The 19387-nt window shown below is 33.1% G+C and overlaps 2 protein-coding genes across 3 annotated transcripts; both read right to left on the reverse strand.

Moving 5' to 3' along the window:
- Nucleotides 1-79: 79 nt before the first annotated feature.
- On the reverse strand, nt 80-836 carry LOC137824191 (uncharacterized). The gene has a single exon (XM_068629675.1). It carries the CDS (start codon nt 741-743, stop codon nt 222-224), a length of 522 nt encoding a protein of 173 aa, XP_068485776.1. The 5' UTR covers nt 744-836; the 3' UTR covers nt 80-221.
- A 785-nt stretch (nt 837-1621) lies between these two features.
- Nucleotides 1622-16422, reverse strand: LOC137824342 (uncharacterized). Of its 2 annotated transcripts, none has more exons than XM_068629957.1 (20): nt 16199-16422; nt 14877-15706; nt 14492-14698; nt 14282-14343; nt 13358-13814; nt 12787-12987; nt 12254-12509; nt 11612-11852; nt 11343-11512; nt 10680-11252; nt 9529-9698; nt 8272-8488; nt 7988-8188; nt 7197-7313; nt 6716-6958; nt 4844-5048; nt 3969-4180; nt 3080-3231; nt 2301-2550; nt 1622-2167 (listed from the first exon to the last, which is right to left on the reverse strand). In XM_068629957.1, the coding sequence occupies exons 2-20, from the start codon at nt 15692-15694 to the stop codon at nt 1910-1912; spliced, it is 5010 nt and encodes a 1669-aa protein (XP_068486058.1). In that variant the 5' UTR covers nt 15695-15706; nt 16199-16422; the 3' UTR covers nt 1622-1909. The 2 variants fall into 2 exon arrangements, with proteins under 2 accessions (XP_068486058.1, XP_068486057.1); XM_068629956.1 differs by having other exon boundaries at nt 11600-11852; nt 16199-16385.
- Between the last annotated feature and the right edge of the window lie 2965 nt (nt 16423-19387).

Genomic DNA, 19387 nt, shown 5'->3' on the forward strand with positions numbered 1-19387 from the left:
TCAGGTTTCGGTTTCGGTTTCACTTCACTTGAATGTAGCCTGGTATCTCAACATTCAATAAGCAAATAGACACAGCATATAATAAAGGGAAATTCTGAGTACTATGATATTCATTCATGTATATAAACAACCAAATTTTACGATATAATACAATGGGACACTATTAGTTTATTTCAAATACAAACATGGATTCAAAGTGAAAACAAAGCTACTTCCTGCTATTATGAAGAATCTTGTGGGAAAACATCATTGTTATGTTCTTTGAGAGCTTGGAACACTTGGGAGCTTCTATCAAATATCTGAGCCCTTCGGTTGTAATCAGTAGGCTCTTTTCCCACATCTTCACCCATTATTGCTTCCCTTTCCAAGCACTCCAACAGCTCCACATCCCCCTCTCTTTCTCCACACTTATGTCTAAACCTTTTCATTCCACTTCTACCCTTTTCCTCATCTTCATGTGGTTTCATCTCATCTTCCACTTCTCTCTCCAAACCCCATTTTGCACACCCTACTACAAACCCATCACCCCCGTTATTATTCTTTCTCAGTTGCACCACATAAGAAGCATGGCTTTGACAAGGATTTCTGACCTTGAAGCTCAAAGCTCCCACCTTGTTAACTGATGGCGGTGTCACTTTATATTGGGAGACAAGGGTTTGGCATGGAATAACAGGGTTATAGGCGTTACTCATAGAAAGAGAAGAGATCTTGAGGGAATCAGCAACATGCAAGGACCATGTCATGTCTGAGGACTTTGGATGGATTATGTATGAATGTTTGTGGGGAGATGTTATATCAGTATATAAGAGGGTTTGATTTGAAGCAGTGGAACACCATGGTTAAGATATACAGATGGCATCATTCTAGTATATTGACAGAGGTTTCTAGATTTTTGGAGGTCCTCCTAACAGCATTTGGCAAGATAGAACGAGGCCACGTGTTGAAAAAAACCATTGCTACTTGACGTAACACAATTCAGTTCTAAATGTCCTCCTAATTTGTCTGCCAAAAGTTGTTTCTTAACAATTTTTTTAGTGTTTTTAAAATAAGTCTAATGTACTTTAAATAACCTGTTTTACAATTATCTTGTCGAGTAATTAATTATTTTGCAAGTGACTGAATTATTTAAATAAAAGTTAAAAGATACAATATTTTAAATATTGATTTTATTGTTCTCAATTAAAATTAGAGTTTTACTTTAACAAACTTCTTTTGCTAAAAGAAAGGACTTCTTCAATAATCAAAAGCCATTATCTCGAAGCACAGATATCATCTAGATAAGTTTAATTTTTCTTAGGAAAGCCATTGTTTAGAAAATCAACATTTATAAGAAACTCAATTATCTACTCGTTTTACTTCAATAATTTACGTAGTAAAAGACTGCAAATTATGATGGTGAAACTTAATTTCAACTTAAAAAGGTATAAACAGTACCTTAATATTGTTTATAAGTTAACAAATTTATAATTACCCGGTGCTCAAGACTCTCATCAAAGAATTAAGAGAATTATTGAAATACGTAACAGTGCTTCCATGATTTTCAAAACACTATTTCATAATTTTTAACATTTATTTTCTCATTTCACTGATTCTTTAGACACTAGTAGGGAAGACTAATAACTAAATAATTCAGTTAGTCAATTAACTAGTGAAATACATTTTTCGGTGTGCTAAGTTTACATGGAGAACAGGATTAATATATATTTTACAGATCTCTACTCAACACTTAAAATTATGTACAAGAATAAACAAATTTATAAATGTTAGACAGTAGAATCTTGGTAAGAATCTACAGTTGACAGATTATTGCATTGCATCTCCTCTTGCCTCTTGAAATGACTGCATTTGTGTTTAGTGGCATCTTTGAAATGCAATGGAAACCATCAATGGAACAAAGAGAGAAGTAAAATCATGTCCTTTGTTCATTAAGTCTCTTCTCAGCAGCTATAGCAGCGGCTACTGATGGTGGCAAGTGTCTAAGATTTGTGTTTGTGCCAAGATTTTCTTCACTTTCTGGCATAGTAAGAGGTGCTCTAGACAACAAGGCTTCCACATCCTTCAGGGTCAAAACAGGTTGATCTTGATTTTTAGTGTTTCCACTGATGAATGAATGATTGCTCCTGCTTCTGTTCAATTTATATAGACTCTCTTCAACCGTGTCTTTCACCTAACACATACAAGAACAAAACTGTAAGAACAGTTCATGTGTTGAATTTAATTTTATGACAATAAAATAAAAAAGGATAATAGTTACAATGAGTTGGCACATGAAGGATAGGGAGAGAGATAAGAGTGCTTACAATGAAACGATGAATGAGGGTCTTATGTTTTTGTCCAATCCGATGTACACGACTGATTGCTTGTGCTTCAGCAGCTGGATTTAGCAATGGCTCTACAAGAACCACATGCTGCGCTTCCAAAAGATTGAGTCCATTCGCACCATGTTGGATTAAAAGCAACAACACCTGAATAGATTTTGGTGTTGACCCCTCACATCCTTTTGTATCATTCTCTTTTCCTCTAAATTGACTGATGGCAACATGTGCTTTTCTGAACTCAAATTCATAACCAAAATAACATCAGCATAACAAAGTTGAAATAGGCTGAAGATCATCAGCCATTCTTTTTAACTGAAGCAAAGCCTAGATGGTTCCACAAGAAATAATCCTCTGAACCAAATTTATGGACTATACTAGGGTTATTGACCGGGTCAGATAACACAACCCGATCCGACTCAATCTAACTTGAACAGATTCGATTGAGTTTTCTTTTGTGATTGGGTCAAACCAAACTCGACTTAATCTAACTCAATCTTCACCTCTTCCGGAGACAGGTTTTATGTGTTGAATCTAAGATCCAACACAACTAGACCAAATTGAAGAGAATTACAACCTCGTTCGGCCAAAATGAGAAAAGGTAAGAAAGTTAGGAATGTATTGGGGAGAAAATAAATGTGTGGGACTACAATAGGATCTTAGTCATAATCTTTTCTTTGCCTATCTTGTAATTTTATTTTCCCCCTAAATGAATGTCTAGTAGCTCAGCATAAAAACACAAATAACTGCACAGATTATCATACCTGCCTCCCTTCATCCGGATGAAGGTAATGTTATTGGCAGTAAAGGCATGCTCCAATACATCAAGTACATCATTCCAACTTGAAAACACAAGAACTTTTGCTTTATGATCATTAGCCTTTACCCACAAGATTCTTCTTGTGACTGCTTCAATCTACAGAACACCAAATATAGAAAAATATGAGGAATACAAGAGTTAGAGGGCATCAGGGATATGGTATAAATCAAATAAGCCAAAGCATGTCCTATTTTCTAAAGCAAGTAAAATTACAGTGTAATTGTAGCAACAATATATTTTGAGAAATGTTAGTTATTTAGCAAATTTGTAATCTGTATTATCACAGGTTTAAAATTAAAAAGGGTCGTTTTAGACTCTAATTCAACAAGAACAAACCTATTCTACTAATACCTTATGATGCTCAGTGGCAGCTGAAAAATGGTTTCATATCTAATTACTAATAGAAATTTTCTTAATCATTATTGGATTACTAGCTTAATTAGTCTATGAAAATTTAATTTCATAGAAAATCAATTTGCCACGAATTGCAAAAATGAAAAGCATCTCAATATCATAGCAATCCAGTCAAAAAGAATTAAAGTCTAAACTATATGCCGAGAGACACAATCAACTCTACCTACCAGTTTTTAAAGTCCAACAATGATAGGCATAAGCCTATATCAAAGAAAAAAGGTTTGCAGACAAGCATTGATATTTGTGCTATGGAATTACAAGTAAAATATCCAGTGCAAAAAAGTTAAAATCCATGAAAGTTCAGAATTAAGAAAACAAAGTATATCCCTGGATAGAGGCATGCGGACTTATAGAAAAGAATTATGCTCGTCTATCTTAAGGGTATCAATAGAATTTAAGATCTTCTGCAGAAAAAAGACCTTAGTTCCGTATGATCCTTTGACGCTAATGGACGCTTCACACTTTTCACTGCTGTCAATTGTATGCAGCACTGAAAGATTGGAAGATTCATTCTGTGAATCAACAGCATAGGCAATGTTTCCAAAATCAGTATGCTGCCGACATGTAGGGCACATCACCCAATTATGAACCTTGCTATTTTGAAGTCTTTTCTCAGTCATAGCAAATAAACCTGTAAAAATAGATGCATAGTTATTTTTCATATAATATTAATTTCAAAGTCAATAAATGCTTCATTTCAGAGTCAATAAATGCTTAACTAAATGTCTGTTGAAAACAGATGGATGAATGTAATACTAGAAGAGCACACGCTATGTATACTGGTACTGATTGCTTTCTTAATGTTTTATGTGGACATGGAGAAATGCAGATGATCAATGCTAATTCAGTATACCAGTATTTTTTAGTAATGCAGAAAAGACTTTTCTATATAATATAGCAGCAATTCTATGTCTGGTAACACAGATTGAAGTACGTGCAGGACTCAACAACTTATAAAAGTCCAACTATTGAAATCTTAAGCTATTAGATAATGGGAATAGAATGGCTTCATTAGATCTCTAACATGCCTTTTACACACAACCAGCCATAAATTTGAGCTAAAAGTGTGGCCAATGCACAGACTCATTTACCATATAAGAATTCAACATTTTATTTAGAAGAATGAAATGAACAATTATCAAACTCTACGTTACTTGATCATAGAGGCTCCAAAATCAAGTCAAAAACCAACTCTCCTAAAAGCTTAAGTTGCTAGGTGAAGAGAAATGACTTTAATTAAATCTCCAACACAACTAAAGAAGGATGATATAAAGTTTCCTCGTATAATTCTTACATTTACAGCATGTAACATGCCCACATTGAAAAACCATCTTCTGATTGCCTAGCTTTTCTTGACAGACTGGGCATGTTTCATCATCAGTTTTAGCTATAAGTACAGCCTTCTCTTCTGTAGAGTTTGACATTGCAGTTGTTTCTCGTGTGAATGAAGAACTGTTTGGACTTTCAAATTGCATTTTTTGCTTAGATTGAACCAAACCCTGAAAAATGGTTTAGCTTAGGTTAAGCATCCAAGTCAGAAAAGAAATATCATATATTTCAGGAAATCTTAGTGGGGAATTTAAAAATATCACGTTGAGTTTTTAGTTAGATTGGCAAATGAAAAACACCTAGGAAGATGAAAACACAGGTGGATCATCAATTTATGCCGGTTATTTAAATATCAAACAAATGTTGGTCTCTAAGTAAGTATAACGTATTCTCTCAAGTCTCGTGTTTAAGATTGAATCAAAACATCTTAGCAGTCAAATATTTCGCTGTTATGTTAATATTTAGTGCAACTGTCATATGAAGTTTTTTTAACCAAATTTTTTATAGGCACACACTAGATGTGCTACCATTAAATTTTTGTAACAACCAACTCTTCACAAAGTTTTAAAAGTGCAGGCCAAAACTACAATTTTGGTCACAACATCAAGGTTTTAGGGGTCTCCCAAACTGCATTGTAACTGCAATTACGGCAGCATTTGAGTGTAATTTCATGAAGTCAATAGTTTCAGGACTCCACCACCACAATTTAAAACCTTGCAACTCTTATGAGTTCATGTTAGAAACAGAACAGTGAGAATCATCCATTGACAACCCTCATTAATATTGACATAAATGATGTTGACAGAATGGTAGTATTGACATATATTAGAAACAAAAAGGGCCTAGCTCAACCCCAGAAACTAGCTCAAGGGGAGAGGTTTGCTCAAGTCTTCCAAAGAGTACCATAGCTATATTTGTTAAGATCATAAAACTTAAAGAAAAGACAAAATTAGAGAAAGATAAACTGAAACTGTAATGCCTTTAATGACTGGTCCATATAGCAGAGTACAGAATTATTTATAGAAAGGATGACTGTCCAGATTTAAAGCATCTGAACACTAACCAACTGTAACAGCTGACAGTTCCAATTAACAGAAATATAACCAACAGTTTCAACTGACAGTTACATCAATCAGTAGTGTATCCTAACAATATTGATAACCACGAAACAAGACATGAGACATCTTAACCATGTACAATGGAATCTTTGTGAAGCTAAAAGTAAAAATAAGTCTCAAGGACAAAAATGAGAATCACTGAATCTTTTAGAAGGTAAAGGTTTCCTTTAGTTATTCATTCTATTTCACAAGTATACGAGTTTCTTATAACAAATTTTGGTTTATAAATGAACTCTTATATGACCATTCAGAGATATTTCCCACGTCCCATATAGAAATTCACGATTATTATTGTCAAGAACCAGTTCTTAAAATGGTTTTATGTTTCCAACAATTACCCCACCCACCCCATGCAAAATCTCTGTGAGACTGAAGCATGAACAATAAACTAGCTCACCTAGTGCTAAAATTTTTAAATTAACTCAAAGAATGAAGACTACACGGATTAAACTAACCACTTACCTCTCCAAAAACAGTTATATGGATGCCTGCGAGGGATTTTATAGCTCTATCGATTATTAATGAAAATATTCAATTATTGAAGATTTCAGTTGCAATAAAATTCCCCATCAACTTCAGCAAACTTAACATATATCATTAATTGCTCAATGGTGACCAATTTTGAATTTGATTATTTAGAAATTTAATATATACATACATATATATAAAGAGAAAACAATTTCAATATATACAAATTTCTAAGAGTTATTTCTTTATACCTTTAAGTAACGGAGTTTTCCTTTCGTCTGGGACAACATGGTCAATGACATAAACTTTTCATGGGAAAAGTTGGAGCTAGCGGCAACTAACTCATTTTCACCTAAAGCATCAAGAGATTTATCATCTTCGCTTGCCCTTAGGTGCAGACGGGAAACAGCCATCTGTATTTCATCATGTGCACGCAGATACTGAGCTTGAGCTAATGCCAAAGACCTTGCATGGCCAAACTCCTTTCGCATTCCCTTACAGAGGAAAAGGAACCAAGTCAATCAAAATTGTTATTACAGATAATCTTAGTGTTTAAAAAGATTACAGCTGTCAGTCAATTACTTTCTTACTGAGCAAAATCAAACGATCCTGAAAAGGTTTACTTGTATTTTGGGAGGAGAGAAGATTAAAATTGAAAATAAAAACACTTTAGATTAAGTTAATAGCTCCTAGAGGAATCCTATCCATAGAAAATATTTCATAAGGCTATACCTCAAAAACATGTAAATCCTTGGTGGCAGCTGAGACAGAGTCCCTTCCTAATCGAGCCTTGCAGTAGTTCTTTATAACTCCAAGAATTAGCTCCAACTCAGATGCTGATCTTGAAACCTAAAAAGAAAAACATAATAAATTTGGAAGGTTAAAAGGCAATGTTACATGTTTCAAAATACTAGCCAAATTTTCTCGAAATGAAAAAAAGATCCAATCAGTGTTGATGGTCCGCCTCGGAATCTAATTTGCATAGAGTGCATCTTGACACTTCCAAACACTATATTAAGGAACATTGTGTTGAATCCATTGATATATTTCAGGAGTCCTTTTCTCCTTTTTCGATTCATAATATAACAATTCAAAACTCTCTTTCAATAGACACTGAATATTTTCAGTGCAGAGATATTAAGAAGGTTCCTAAATTTAAGCATCAGGTCTTATAGGAAACTCTGATTGGAGAAAGCTTAAGAGCTAGGTCTTAACAATAAATACAATATTTCAAGTGTGGGATCTTACATTTTTAAGTATTAACAAATTGAAGTGTGGGGTTCTTATAATAAGACCTCATCATTGAAGCAAAACTTATAAAAATACGTGAGCTGTTGAGAAGTGATGTAACATAGTGGGATTCATTTAAATTAGAATAAGACTTTTGCACTGTAGATGCCCATATATCAATGAAAGAGAAGTATCATCTTTAAAACAACAAGAGAGAGAGAGAGAGAAGAGGTATAATAAATCTGCAGTAGTCTATGACCCAAAGCAAATGTCAATCAAATGAAGTAACTAACCACTACTCTTTGTCCAACATTCCTTTTCTTTGATTCCTCATGACCAATATCAGATGTTGTAGAACTGTTACTAGATTGTGATAGCTTTGAGAGGAAATGATTCAGTGCAACATTTTTCTTCTGAAAATCTACTGCCTCCTCAGCAGATGAAATTATTCCTCCACGTTCATTCTTAAGAATGAAGAGTCTTGCTTCATAATCCTGAGGGAAAAAAACTCATGAGACCCTATCACATTCATTAGACACGGGAAAAGTAAAATTGACAGATAAATTAAGAGGTAAACCTGAAACAATCCATCTAGTTCGCACAAAATACACGGGGGACCATCACAATTAGGCTGACAATTTTGACATTTGCCCACACGTTCAATATCTTCTTCTTTTGGTTTTTCCATTGTCTGATCAATTTCTAACAGTCGATCTAGTAGTGTTTTTCTAGAGGCCTCTAACTGATCCAAACCTGTCTGAATTTGATACTTTAGAGAGCTTATGCTTCGGAAACTGGATTAAAAGTAACACACATTAGTAATAGTTATCTCATAGTCAATTTACTAGAAGCTATTTATGAAAATCTCTAAGCAAATAATTTTGAAATCTGATTACACAATAGAAGATCCCTCCCAAATGCCATGTATTCGAGATTTACAATCATTCATAAGCGTTTGCTAATTGCTTAAGCTATTGGGTATTCGTCTATGACATGGTACCATAGCCTCTCTAACCAAGTGGTTAGACCTAGAAGTTTGATCATTACTGCACACTCTTAATAATTAAGTTCAATTTTGGCATAAACTAAATTGAGATTTTGCACTGTATAAAAAACCATTAAGGAACTTTTTGCCTGACAACTATAGCAATGAAAGTTGGGCATTCTTAAATGTGGGTTTTAGACCTAAACTTAACCCCACAAAACTAATTTGTAAGGTGAGGATTTCTTCCCTTATATACTCTGATTTAGGATCTATCTCTAACCAATGTGGAACTTGGCTTTTTTAAAATACAACTCTTGTCCAACACTATTGGCTTGGTACATGGATAATATGATGGATGATCCTTCTATAATGAATCTTGGATAGACTTTGATACAATCTTAGAATGTGAATTGAGGCCTAATTCAATCCTACAAACTTTCCTTGCAAAGTGAGGATTTTCTCCATTTATATACTCTTCTAGGCTCTATTTTTAGCCAATATGGAACTTGAGTTTTTCTCTATAGTCTTTATTGGAGATCTCACATTGACTAGAGATATGACCAAAAATAAGTAGGTGTAAATCTCACATTTCAAACTGGTTTTGTAAGATTGAGTTAGGCTTTAACAAGATATATATGAAAATGACAAGTAATAATTATATATTAGAACATTGTTCAAAACTAGATATTGTATGTTGTTGATATCAGTTTTAAATGTATTACATTGTTCAGCAACTCTTTTATGGTGATCCTACATACAAAGATCAAGCATAATTCAGAAAGTAGTATATGGATAACACCAAAACTGCAGTACTAGACAATTGTGTTACATAATCAAAGCCTGACTGACCGAGCAGTTATTCTTGATGACTTTGAATTGCTTGAAGCTCCCGAGATGGCTTCTTCAATCTTTCTAATCAACTCAGTAGAGAAATCTTTGCTCTGTTCAGCATGATGGAGTGCTTCTAACCACCAAAATGTATTTTGATCTGTTCTACTGTCACGATAAGCATTACTGACCTGCAAAAAATACAAATGTCATTTACAGAAAATATCATCAAAGCTAGAAAAAACCTTGAGTAGATTCATCTCTTCATAATTTTAACATAATAAAGCATCTCAACATGGTTCGGTATTACTATGTATCTCATGTAATTAACTACATAACATAATAATTGCTTATCCTCAAAATGAAACAAAATCAGTGATCATATTTAATTTTTTGGCCTCTATAGGCAACACATCTTGCATTCTTTCCTTTTAAAACTATGAAAACAGAAAGCAGGCATGAGTACAGTGATTCAATTTGAATGAAAATGAAGTGGGCAAACGGAGGTATATGATTAGTCTATTATAGGAATCAACTTCCTATCTAACAAAGGGAGATGTGAATTGATTTTGGAGAAAAAATGTCATTACATGTGGGTATTGTATACTCTTTTCAAGTTCTATCTTGGTTTTTCCAATACACCCTCTCATGCATAACAACACTATTAGGCTTGGTGAGTACATTATATGGTGTGTGGCCCCTATAATTAATTGAAGATAAGCTCTAATGTCATCATAGAATGTGAATTTATGTCTAAATCAACCTTACAAAACTGACTTATAAGATGAGGATTGTTCTCCTCTTATATTCTCTTTCTACGTTCTATCTTTAGCCTATGTAGAACTGGGGGTTTTCCCAATAAGGACCATTCCATAGCAGCATCACTATGTTTATCAATCTCATATAAAAATGTGTTAGTTTGTGCCATTCAAATAAGTCTCTATGGTCACAGAAATGGTTATTGTGGCTTAAAATAATGGTGGACAAACTGTGTATTAGGAATCAATGTAGTATGAAATAGTTTGGTTATATCCAATATTAGGTAGTTATGATATTATATACAGACTAAGATCTCTTTGCATTCCACGGGAAGTAATCAACTCACATAAACAAATCTCCAAGTTCAGTATAAGTGAACAAATTCTTCCTTAAGATCCATTGAAGATGTTTACCTGAATGTAAGAACTTTGAAACTCCTGTTGGGCTGCAGATAGCTTTGAACTGAAGACAGATAAGTATTTCTGTTTTGAATCTTCACATTCTGCTATTAGAGATTTGACAGAATTGGCTGATAAATTATCAAATTCCTGATCCTCCTTTGTGTCATTTTCTGAAAGGCTAACATTTGATAGTTCTGCCGATGGCACGGTTACATTTATGTCATCACAACCACTTATTTTTTGCCTCTTCACATGACAACTGTCAACCTTTACAATTAAATGCCTTTTGGTCATCTTAAATTCAGAACTTTCAGATAATTGTTTTCCTTTGGATGCCAATATTAATGCAAAGTTTGAAGCAAGTGGCAGTATTTCAGCAAGATTATGATGAATGTGAATATTTAACAAAGGATCCAGGCGAAAATCTTCAGAATGCTCTCCAGCCAAAGTAAGAGCTTCACTGTACAGTGATGTAGCTTCAGAAAAATCTTTTTGTATTGCAGCAATAGCTGCAAGCGCATTCAAAGCAATAACTAACTTCCTGAGAGCTTCCTCACCTTCTATCTTGGTCTTGCTTATAAGAACCTATATATTAAGTTCCATAAAAATAAAAATTTGATGGACATTTGTATATTGTATGTAAAAACAAATCAAAGATCCTTCCATGTAACATACCATTAGTATTTCTTCCATAGTCATTGGTGTTTGTTGTAGGGAGCGCAACCCAGAACTTCCAACCTGGGGATGACAACAAGCTTGACGAAGCTTCAGCAAAGCATTCAGTAGCTTCCCTGCCTCGGTGTGAGTGATTAAAGGATCAGAGGAACTTTGCAAAGAGATAGAATCTGGAATATGCATCAAATATTGCAAGTTCAATCATCACCATGGATGCACATTTCTTTCAAATGACTTATAAAACGAAATTACTCAACAATGGGCAAAACCTGGGCCTTGTCTATTAAGAATATCATTTCTCAAACTTTCAATAACTTCATGGGCATCTCTAACACAAGTTTCATGTTGCCTCTGGTAAAAGTGCTCCTCTACTGGTGAGAGTGAAAGCCAAGAAAGGCACTCCTCTTGGGATGGAAGGTCCAATTCATCTGCAACATGTTTTTTAGAAGAACGCCACATGATTTGTTTGAAAACTTTGTGTGTAAATTCCATAGCTCGCACATCTCCCTTCTGCATAAGTATGGAGTAATAGCTAAGCTAAGTTTAGATAAATTTACAAACCTTTATGAACTCAGCTGAAAGGAGAAGTGATTAGATGTAGGACATGACAAAATTAGAGATGTCTAAACTAAAAGAAAATTGCAAAAAGGTAATTGATTGTCTCTATACAAACAAGGCTTATTATATAGCATGTCATATGAGAATACAATTTGGACTTAGATTTCCATATTAATTCTACCTGCAAAGAGTCCAAGATTATTATGTTGTTTATGGCAATTAGGTGATCATACGAGAATATAACTTACTCCAAGTGCATATTCAATTTTTATGTATAAAATTAAAGAAAAAACTTGTAATAAGGAAAGTCAGTCTGTACCAAGTTTGTAAACCATTAATTAAAGATAAAATACCTCATAAGGATCTCGAATAACATCAGTCCACCACCTGTATTTATCAAAAGGACTGGCCACAAGAAACCTTAGAAGTCCATATAAGTCATCAAGTTTTCGCTGAATTGGGGTACCAGTAATGCACCATCGATACTTTGAATGGAGTCTTAGAGCCATTTCAGTGGAAGCTGTACTATTACTTTCCACCATTTGTGCCTCATCCAAGCAAACCCTCCACCAGTATATTCTCGTAAGAAGAGTTGGGATGACAGGGTACCTACAAGAAAAAAGAGGCTACTAAAACACTTGGGACCATAATAGACACACTGAGATCTAATTGTTTTCTAAAATATTACATTAGTGTGGATGGTTTGTCTAAAGGTTTAAAAATTAGAAATCATAAACAAAATATAACACCTCAAAGACAATCAAACCTGATGGATGAAAAGTTCGATCAAACTCATAAACTCGTCTTGAAATGTATAGATAAAATATCATACATATTATAATTTATATGATAACAAAGGGGGAATATGGCACTCTTTAGGGCAAACCTCTTTTGAAACCTCAGAAAGTGTCGATCACCCACATGCCTATCAGAATCATGCGACAGATCCTCTTTAAGCACATCATATGTAGTTAATACAATGTCAGCACTGGCAAGATCACTGATATCCATCACAGACGCATTGGAAAAAGATGTTTCTCGCACACCTTCGTAGACACAAGTTTTCAAGGAGCCATGATGTGTATGGCTACAAGGACAAATAAATTTAATGAGACAATTTTGACCATAACTAAATTAAAAAACTAAAAAGGCATTACACGTCGTGGTCATACGTCACAGACATACTAAATCATGGAGCAAGAACGTTACTCTCAAGTCCACACGGATGTGTGGAAAGCCCAAGTCCCACATTGACTAGTTACAGTGTCAAAATACAATACATAAATGAGAACAATCGCCACCTTACAAGTTGGTTTGTAGGGTTGAGTTGGGCCTAAACAACTTTTGTAAGAGATAAGACTAAAAACAGTACCTTACTCAGAATTATATAGAATAGGAGGATCAAGTTCTCCTAAAGGCATACACACAAATAAAGAGATTAAGAAAAACTTAAATACCGTATAATTTCATCATGCCACTGGGGCAAAATAGGAGCTGGGCAGACAATGAGAGTGGCACCAGAGGCAATAGGAGATTCAGTAGCTTGAATTAGTTCAGAGCACATATGACATACATATTCTCCATCCCTCACAGCCATGGTAGTTTTATATGTCTTGCTTTCACATCCTTGTTTTGATTTCAAAGATTTTCCTTTAGGTGAATAACCAACACAATCCGCATGCTGCCAAGCATCACAAATGTCACACTGAACCCATAGTCCTTCATATTTAAGACTTTCGCTCACAGCTCCACACATGCACTCCACACGATCTCTTTTGACTCTTTTCAAAGTGACTTTTTGGTCCCCGTTAATTTGTGGCTCTAAATCAAATAATATGTCACTTCCAGATGCTGATCTGCGATGAGTAAAGATGCAAGCAAGCAATTCAACAGTTTTTCCCAAGCCCATCTCATCTGTTGCATCAAAATAAATTAGTCATAGAAGACGGAATTTTCAATTGTATTGAAAAATGGAAAACTATATTGCATACAACACCCACATAGTTTGTCAATAATATCATCAATAAATACCAACTATAATATAATACTAAGTCAAAGACCAACATCTCCATAAAACCTAAGCTAATGGTGGATGGAAAAGAATGGTTCATATAAACAGTAGATATAAACAAAAATTGATAGAATTTCAACAGCAAGATGCTATCACCAGACTCATGATCTTAAAGCCACAAGATCCAATGGATTATTCATTATGCAATAAATTTGATAGTAAACCGTCAAAAGAGGCAACAAGAAAAAAGACTTTCCTTATATATAAAACAGTAGTAAATATCTAGAACCTTTCAAAACTAGAATGTAGCAAAAATCTGCATGATTATATGAGGGAAAAAATGAAATATGCAACATAGGTGGGGACCTACCAGCAAGAATGCCTCCAAATACATAAGGCGAAGAAGTCTCTGGGTACAATGAAATACTTCCACTGAAGCCATTGTAATTCAAATAAGCACAAGGGAAGAGAGAATGAATTCATAATAGTTGGGGGATAGAGTGACCAGCCGGACACGAATAATACAATAAAAAAAGAATGCACAGAAATTATAAGTTGACAACTCATCGACAAAACTTACCTGAATGGATTGAAAAACATTTGAGAACTGGTGTTCAGAAAATCCACAGGTATGCATAATGGAGAATGAAACTGATTTCTTTCTCTTTCACCCTGACTTTCTTCCACTGCTTTCTCTCTTTCTACCATCCAGAAAGCTGCACGCCTTTGATATGGCCTCAATTTAGGAAGTAACTCTGGTATGTCATCTTCAAGCATTGGCTCAGCTCTGTACACAAGATATACGAAAGATAAACAAAAAAGCTAAACAATTCTTTTACATGAGATTGATTATCACTAAACTTTGGTGAAAATTGAAGTATGTTATTGTATGATCAATTGACCAATGTACCAACTATTCTAACCCTTAAAATAGAATCCAATGACAAAGAGAATGTTTAACTTACTTTGAAGGCTTAATGGCTTCATATAAACCTGCAGGATCAAATCTTGCATGTTTCCTTGCCTTGCAAGTGTCATCTACCATCTCTGTCTGTGGATCACCATCCATTTTCATACAGCTAAAGAACCCATACCTAACTTCCAAATCCATTATTTCTGGACGCAACCAAGACATTACATTTACCATACTCTTTTTCCATAGTTGTCTAGAAGTATCAAGAAGCGACTCACATGCATTAAAGGCACTCTTTAATACCTCAACCCTTACCCTCAGAGTGGAAATTTCCTCAGAAAGCCTTACCCCAAGAACTGGCCTCAGTGTAACAAACTTCAAACTTGCCAAGTGAAGAAGACCAGTAACACCTTCATCAGGTCCGTCAAAAACACCAGATAACAACACTGTACATGTTTCCACATGGTCAACGGTAACTCTTCTTGCAAACTCTAGATGAATATCAGTATAGGGTAACACAGGCCAATGGCCTAATTTGATTCGACCAAGAACATTACTGACATTACATACTCGAAATCTTAACAAATACTGCTGATCCCGACAAAAATCCTCAGACAATTCAAAACCAGAAAAACCTTCACTCAATTTTAAATCCCTCAAAACAACCTCAGAAATATCAAGGTGTTCACTCGACAACCAATCCAACCGAGCAACCTCCACAAAATAAGGTTTATCGATGTTACCATAACTACCTTTTGCTTCTTCCCCTCCTTCTCCAACATTTTGTTTATTCAATTCTGTCTCAGCAGAAGCATCTGTCTCAAGTATTATCCCGCCTGCTCGATTTGGTTTGCTTTTTCGCCTACCCATCACTTTTCACCACTGGCAAAAACAAAAATTGCTAAGCTATATTTCATAACATCATACTATATAAAGATCACTCATGATTTTACAGAATTGAAACTGAAAGCTCAACATGGAGCCAAACAACTCAGAGACTTATCAACACTTACACTTCGGTTACAAAAACAACACAAGCAAAAAAACAAAAAACAAATGAAACACCTTTCTTATACTGTCATAATAAAAAGTTCAGAACAAACTGAACAATAATTAAACATATCATAAGGCAAAGTAAAGAAGATTGAATGAGAAGCATTCAGGACTTGGTAGATGCAACTAGGGAACAAAAGATTGGAAAGAACAAAGGGTCAACTGAATCAAGGGTAGCAAGTGATCAATTGCACCGCCATAACCCAATACCAATACCGAAAGTCAGAAACTTGAGTTAATTTTGAGAGACCCAATAGAGCAATGAGTGTTGCACGTGAATTTTTGCATGGGAAAATGTGAAGGGGAGTTTAGAACTGGAACCTGAAGAGAGTGAAGAGAGCATGAATTGGGGAAGCTAGAGAGAAAGAGCATGCAGCGGGAGAGTGAGTCACACGCGCGAGTTAGCGAATTTGGGATAGAAGGTAGAGAGAGAAACAGATAGATTGGTAAATAGGATGCGAAAAACAACATAAAAGTGTGTTTGTCTATGTTTGTGAGTGAAAGTGTTGGATGGTGTTGTTGTTACAGCCGCAACAGTTGTTTGCAACGAATCCAGAGATCTTGGATCCACTTTCACCTTGCTAACATCACCTTTCCACCCCTCTTCTATTCAATTTTACCCATCTTTAATTATTAGGTTAAATTATAATTTTACTCATTTTGTTATTTTATTCGCGATATTGATTGTCTATATTCTTTTTCTAACTTTTAGATTTAAAATTTGAGGAATTCATAATTTTTATTTAGTTTTGTATATTTTTTATTTTAATATTTTAATTAATTAAAATATTTTTATGATATCTAAATTAATATGTTAAATATGAGATTCAATTGAAACAAAATAAAACAAATAAATTAATAATTAGACTAAGTTTAATGGCTATTTAAAAACTTAATAAAAAAATAACTCAAAAGAATAAAGAAGTCCAAAATCAAACTTAAATATTAATTTATTCTTCAAGTTTCATAATCCTATCATACAAGATACAATTGACTAAGTATATGCATGAATATGGACATGCCTAGTACCTAATTTAAAAAATATGGTAGGGATATATTCATCACAAGTATTATCTCTTGTTTTTGGATTACTATAGTTTATTAGATAATCTAAAACATATTTTCATATTTTAGTTAATTTGAAGAATTTTTGTTGAGCTATTTTTATTCTCTTTCAATTCTTTAACTTATTGAATGTTCACCCACTTCACTCTATTTCTCAAAACACTTTTTCTATTATCACATCCTCTATTACATTTTATTTTTTTTATTTGGTTTAAACCATGTATACATCTTAAAAGAAACACAAACATCAATTTCATCAAATTAAATTTCTAAAATACTCTTTTAATTTATTAGTTGACATAAAAAAATTGTGTTTCACTATATTTTTTGTCATTAGCTTTATTTCATTTAAATAGTCATGTTTCTCACATGTAATTTTTTATTTTCTCTCAAGTGTTTGACTTATTCGATATTGACCAAGTTCACTTAGATTTTCAAAAGTACATTTCTTTCATCATCATCTCTCGGTTACATATATTTTTTTCTTTGTGCAATTTCGTTCAAAAATGATGTATTACATATTAAGTAATACAAACCTAAATTTCGTCAAATTAAGAACATGCATCTTATCATTCCTGCTTGTTTATTTTACTTGAGAATGTTTGATCCTTATTATTGAGTAGTCAACCTTGTAACTCAAAGTTTATTAAGTATCCTAAAACACACTTTGTTAGTTTATTAGGTAACATATCAAATTTATTTTCACTTATTTCTTTGATTCATAGTTTCATTTCATTTGAAGAAAAAAAATCTCTCGACACACAATTCTTTATTCTCATCCTATTCTCAAACAAATTCAATATCCACCAAGTTCACTCATATTTCCAAAATATTTTCTACCTCATCAACACCTCGATTGCATTTTTTTTTTCTTTTATGTAGTTTTGTTCAAATGGTGTATTATATCTCACAAAATAAAATTGAATATCGACATAAATAAAGACACATCTGATCATTTCTACTTCGTTGTTATTTTTTGTTGTATAAATCTCAACTTTGAGTATTTAATTGTGTAACCTTTGATTTATTAAGTAACCTAAAAATCTTATTCTTTTTTCTCTTTAGTTCTTAGTTTTGTTTTGTTTGACAAACCTTTTAATTTTTTCATCCTCTCAATAATTTGATTTATTCAATATCTATCAAGTTCACTTAGATCTCTAAGTGTTTCCCTCTCAACATTTGGAAAATAATATATGTATTTGTCATGGTATTTTAACCATGAATAATTTTTACTATTTTCTATTATGATTACTTTTTTTATACAATTTATGAAAATTTAACTTTTTTTTTATATTTACCATTAAATCCTTGATAATATTATGTTTACTTTGTTGTGATTTTTATTTTTGTAAAACATATTTCATTAATATTTATGACAATACGAGGGGGCACATACTTATGGATATAGGTATGGGTATGGGTATACTTTGTTACCCGACGAATATGAGAATGAAACACAAATTGCATACTCAACAAGAATGATATGAATTTTTTGTTTTGAGAACGAGTATAGTCAAATTCAAACTCATCATCTCGTCCAATTATCATACCTAAACATAATTCTTAATGAGATAGAAACACATTGTGACTCATTTGGAGTTGTTTGTTTATATATATTTGATGAGAAATAAGATAATGATTTTGAGGATCCGCTATATTTTGAGTCCTTAAAAGCAAATAATAATAATGAAAAGACATAAATGCAAATATGTCTAAAGTTTTTCTTTCATGCCCTTTGATATTAAAGTGTTTTTGTTTTTCTTCATTGTTGGAGTTGGTTAAAACTAATGAAGCTCAACACTTTGAACTTTGTAAAAAAAATAATTTTCACTTCTATAAACTAAGTATACCTACAAATAGAAATCACAAATAAACTCATAATTGTAAATATTATCAGAACTCATCCCAATTTTAATAAGAAATATATAGATTGATGGGTTATAAGTATAATAAAACTTGACTTCTTAATTTAGTTATGAGAACAAAGTGAGTATTTACACATTTTTCTCCTCTTTGTCCCAATTTTAATAATTTACCACTTTATATATATGCTATTATAATATTTTTCTTGTTATTTGATATTAAAGAGAATAAAATGTATGCTATTTTACATTCAATTCTTAATGATGTCATATTTTCTGTGATTTTTTGGTTTTTTTTTCCCATTTTTTTGGTTTTTTAAAGTATTGGTACCTAATATTTTTATCATAGTAAGGTGATACACTTACTCCTCCTTCTATATAGAAACGTGTTAGAATAATTATTTCATTCTATGAGGTTTCTAAATATATATTTTTGTTTAAACTTTACTTAACACCATTTATGAAAGATATCTCATAGAATACATAATATTCTATTTCAAAAACACAACTTCTTAATTTTAATAAAATTTTAGATTTAATAAAATTTTATTAAAATTTAATTTATAAATGTAAATATTTTTAA

Source organism: Phaseolus vulgaris, chromosome 8 (assembly GCF_000499845.2).
Source record: "Phaseolus vulgaris cultivar G19833 chromosome 8, P. vulgaris v2.0, whole genome shotgun sequence".
Taxonomy (NCBI): domain Eukaryota; kingdom Viridiplantae; phylum Streptophyta; class Magnoliopsida; order Fabales; family Fabaceae; genus Phaseolus; species Phaseolus vulgaris.

Bases quoted from the DNA above. Each gene is read 5' to 3' on its own strand.
- LOC137824191 (XM_068629675.1), bottom strand. From the start codon at position 743: ATGACATGGTCCTTGCATGTTGCTGATTCCCTCAAGATCTCTTCTCTT.
- LOC137824342 (XM_068629956.1), bottom strand. From the start codon at position 15,694: ATGGGTAGGCGAAAAAGCAAACCAAATCGAGCAGGCGGGATAATACTT. The intron at 9,699-10,679 runs GTAAACATCTTC...TATTTTTTGCAG, and splicing joins TTCAAAGTTCTTACATTCAG to GTCAGTAATGCTTATCGTGA. The intron at 2,551-3,079 runs GTATGATAATCT...ATTTGAGTTCAG, and splicing joins ATCCGGATGAAGGGAGGCAG to AAAAGCACATGTTGCCATCA.